The 4,501-nt window shown below is 38.3% G+C and overlaps 1 protein-coding gene across 1 annotated transcript in view; it reads left to right on the top strand.

The window, feature by feature from the left end:
* Window positions 1–1,208: 1,208 nt before the first annotated feature.
* LOC106533550 (trafficking protein particle complex subunit 9) overlaps window positions 1,209–4,501 on the top strand; it is a gene marked incomplete at its 5' end in the record, with an annotated part of 10,286 nt that continues 6,993 nt past the window's right edge. The window contains 2 exon segments of the mRNA XM_014029899.1: window positions 1,209–1,299; window positions 3,024–3,247. Of these exon segments, the coding sequence (XP_013885353.1) occupies window positions 1,209–1,299; window positions 3,024–3,247 (315 nt within the window).

Raw genomic sequence — 4,501 nt, 5'->3', positions numbered from 1 at the left:
AGTTTCTTTGACGTGTTTATGCTCCTTTTCCTTCCCTTCCGTCTTTGTGGGTATTTTTTCGGCCTGATGTTGTAATGTAAGTTTGTGTTTCAGTGGATGATGAGAGTCAAACAGCAGGTACTGGTCTGTGTGGCTAGGTTTCTGGTAAACTTCAATGTTGAGGCTTCACCAGACAGTCCAAAAAAAGGCATCTTGTTGTTATTTGTATTCTCTCTGGTGAATTTGATGTTGTTGTCCACAGCGTTGATGTGTCTACTGAAAGCTTCCACTTCTTTTTCCTGGATTTTGACCCAAGTGCCATCCACATATCTAAGGACACGTAGGCTTAAGCGTAACCAGATGGAAGTTAGAAGCCATTAGACTTTGTGTTCTGATTAAACTCAGGGCAGCGCATGCAGGTGCTTGGTAAAATAGAATTTTTAGATCTGAGAATAAACAGTTTTTACTGGGAACTGGACTTCATTCTCCAAGTATCTATTCGAGCATCCAGTTTTGAACACTTTCTAGCAATAGCGTTATAGCTTTGATAGCCATCCATTACCCGTGTACCGTCAGCTCGGTACACAGGTAAACTCACATAATAAGTTGAGTCGGGTCCCTATTAGCTCACAGATTGCTGCTCATGATAAGGGTTAAATCTCCTTGGAAGTTATTTGGACTCAGGAAGCATCTCAGGGTTCAGAACTCCCCAGAAATGTCTTGGACTCAATAACSCACAGAAATGCTGCAGATTGTGTTGATGATTGAGTTGCTTAACCAAGATGATAAACAATCAGAAATACTGCGGACTCCAGTTGAGTTATACGTAGACACAGTGGCGGGCCGTGCATTTGACATCTATCGTTATAAAAACTAAATTTGCGGGAGTCGATCATAATTTGCACAATACCCGCAGCGACTTTCAGGACCTGAAAATACATTGAAATAAGCAATCAAGTCATGAATGATCAACTTTACAGGTGGTTAATAAACTTTTTTTTACTCCAATGTTTAATCTTATATAATGCAAAGTGTTTTGCTCAGTAAGAGTTTTTTTATTTACTTGGTTCCTTCAGGTCACCTATGACAAATGTTTGACTCACCTTGTGACATTTTAAAGCTGAGCCGTCCATATTACTTCAATCCACTCAGATTAGTTCAACCCTGTGTTGTATGTGTTTTACATGTAACGTCAGCTCTAATCTCCACTTGTCCTTAACATGAGCCACCCATCTCTGCAGCGCTGTGGGGAGGCCAGTGTGGAGGGAGCGCTCAACCAACTGGTCCTGGAGCATCTACAACTGGCTCCTCTGCAGTGGGGTAAGTCTCTCACTGGTGTCTGCATATGGGATTATCATGTACGATTACACACGTGAAAATATCCAACAGTTTGAAGTATAGAGGAAGAGGGGGAAAGGTTTAATTTACTATGCTGTACATTTGTTTTTTTAACAATTTACAAAATAAAACCTTCCTGCATATTTTCAGAAAATATATTTGTGAATCAATGAAAGGGATTTCAGTGTCAACTGGTGTTGAAACCTCCAGAACTGGTCTCAGGCCATGACTTTAATTTACACTTCTAATTGGCTGAAGGCTATTTTGGAGACAAAGACAGCATCTTGGTGAGATCGAAGAAGGTCCTAAAATATCTGAGTCCTAGATGATTCACACATTTCCCATCTGTAATGAAGGCATGAAAGCATGTGTCTCTTCTCTCCTCCTCCCTCTGCAGAGAAAGCAGACACACAGAAATAAATTATCTAGTGGGTAAAAACTGCAGCCACTAAAAAGCATTTGTGTAACTTTTACTTTTTTGGGGGACTTTTTGTAATTTGACGTGGTCAAATAAGTGACATTGTGTGTCTCACATTGTGCATTGTGTTGTGTGCATTGAGCCTTGTGTGGGACAGATACACTGGTTTTGTGTGCCGTGCACATCACACTCCTGTGGCATTGTGTTGGTTCGGATCTTATTGTGGTCTCTGTGGGGTGGGTCAGGTGCATTTGGCTGGTTTTGTGCGCCACGCGCATGATGATCATCGGGGTTCGTACCCTCTGACAAAATCCTGCAGGTGTCCCTGTGGACGTGTGTGTTGGTTTTTTAAGATTGTTTTGCTTGTCTAGTTTTTTTACCTCCACCAAGGGCGAGGTAATGTTTTCGGTTGCGTATGTCTGTCTGTCTGTCAGTCATTCTGTCTGTGGACAACATTACTCAAAAACGTGTGGATGGATTGTCATGACATTAACAACACTTGTGTGTACTGGGCCAAAGAACACACCTTTAAATTTTGGTGATGTTCTGGATCACAATGCGGATACAGGGATTTTTTATTTCTTTCAGCACTCTGAGATCGGCAAAGCTGTGATGCTTTCACAGGGCTTCTGTAAAAAAACAGTGAGCTGGATTGGACAGCACGGACTTCAAACTTTATAAAAGTAATGTTAAAACCACATTTAATGATGAATAATTTTTACCATAATATGCACATTTACAGAACGTTTTGTGACCAGGAAGTGCGTGACTGCACCATGAAACCTATTTTTTTCTCATTTCCTCAAACACACCACATTTCTGAAACAACCAATGAAAACAGTTTGTCTCTACTAGGCTTGTAAACAGAGAGCTGCCGGGCCTCAAAGTTTGGAGACGGGGGGAGCCAGGAAGCACTTTATAAAGAGAGTCAAACCATTGCAAACTCATACAAGGAGATAAAACAGACATTTTACATGGTGAAATGTGACTGATGYAAACTTAGGAGCTTAATCCCACACCAGTTTGACCAGGAATAACGTCAGGTGACCAGTCTGACTTTATTTTTTCCCACATTGGACTCCACCAGAAGAAATCCCATCATACTGCTGCTTAAATGTTCACTACGTCAGAACTTATTCAGTAAATGTGTTTCATCTCTGCTTCTGTGCATTAACTCTTACAGGATGGAGGAAACTGGTCTTGGTGGAGGTTTGCACTCTCCCAGTGCTTCTAGTTATTTATTTTTTTGTCATGAGTCCTAACCCCATCTTATCTTTTCTCCTTCAAGATCTGTTGGTGAACGAGAAACCATGTGACTGTGATGTCATAGCTGATTGTGAAGTGGGCAAAGCTGTGACCCTGGAGGTCAAACTGACCAACCTGAGCAAGAAGTCAGTGGGCCCGTTGGCTCTCACCGTGATGCCCTATCAAGACTATCAGAACGGAGTCCAGAACTATGACCTGGATGAAGAAGTCACCTTCATTGGCTCCAACACCTTCTATATTGAAAAGGTCCGTTTAAGCCAGTTTATCTGTTTGAACATCAATTCAGTTCAATTTTTCAATTCAAAAATTTATTCATTTCATTAAAAAAATACTAAATACAATAAAAATAAACAAAAACCAAAAAAATATCAAAAATAAAATAAAATGAAAGGTAGCAGAAGAAGAATAAATGTTATTATGTCTGCCCCTTTTTGACCCAGAATATATTCAAATGAAACATAATTTACAAAACAATACTAAATAACATAAAATGAAAGAATAAAATAAAAATGATAAAAACAACAACAGCATAACATTGTTAATTTATACTCTCGTGAAATCATCTGAGTCTTTCTAGATCCTTCAGTTCCTTCATTATTGTTGCCTGTGAATCTTTCCTAACTTTGATCCAGATGTTTCTGTTACGTGTCCAAGTTGCTGTAATTTTTTCCCAGTGATTTAGCCTCATGTGAGATGTTACTATTTTTTTTGTTAGATGTTCATTTATAAAGWCATTTGTTCCCTTCAGTTTCCTTGCCTGCACCATCAGATTATTCCTTGTTTTCCTGCTAATTAATCTGATAATAATAGGTGGTTTGTTATTTCCTGATTTAGTAGGCAAGGTGTGGCAGGTCGAAATGTCCTCAGGTGTGATGTTAATGTGTTTTTGGCAAAAAAAGCCACAACCTGTTGCTCACATATCTTGTCTTTGTAGTGTATTCAGTGGAAAATAAGTAGAAAAGGATGTACAAATCACTGGATTCTATTTTTATTTTTGTTTTACACAATGTCCAAATTTCATTGGAATTGAGATTGTAGCCTTAGCCATTCTAATCWGAAATTTTTTTCCAAAAGCTTTTTGTAAATACAGTAGATGTAAAAATAAGCTTAGAAAATTGGTGATACTTATAAGTCATAAGCTCCGCAGAAAGAAAAAAAATGACCTAAAACCTGGGAATAAAATGTTGATAGTGCAACATAAGATGAGATGAGGTTATTTTTATTGTCTCCTAAGGGAAATTTGTTGCAGGCAGAATTATATCAACTGCAAACCATGCAAACATATTACAAAAAGCCCAGAAATGTAACAACATGATTAGATTAGAGCTATGTTACATTGGTGATAATCCATGGATTTTATATGTTTTTTTGTATTTTTTGTCTGATTTTGCTGAGATGCCTATTAAACAGTTATTACCGTATTTATTCAAGTATAATACGTAAAATTAAATCCATAAAATCATCCATAAAGTTGGGGGGTAGTATTATACTCTGATAAAT

The sequence above is a fragment of the Austrofundulus limnaeus genome, unplaced genomic scaffold (genome assembly GCF_001266775.1).
Source record: "Austrofundulus limnaeus strain Quisiro unplaced genomic scaffold, Austrofundulus_limnaeus-1.0 Scaffold968, whole genome shotgun sequence".
Taxonomy (NCBI): Eukaryota; Metazoa; Chordata; class Actinopteri; order Cyprinodontiformes; family Rivulidae; genus Austrofundulus; species Austrofundulus limnaeus.
The sequence above is the reverse complement of the archived record's forward strand: the minus strand, read 5'-3'. Positions and strand labels throughout refer to the sequence as shown.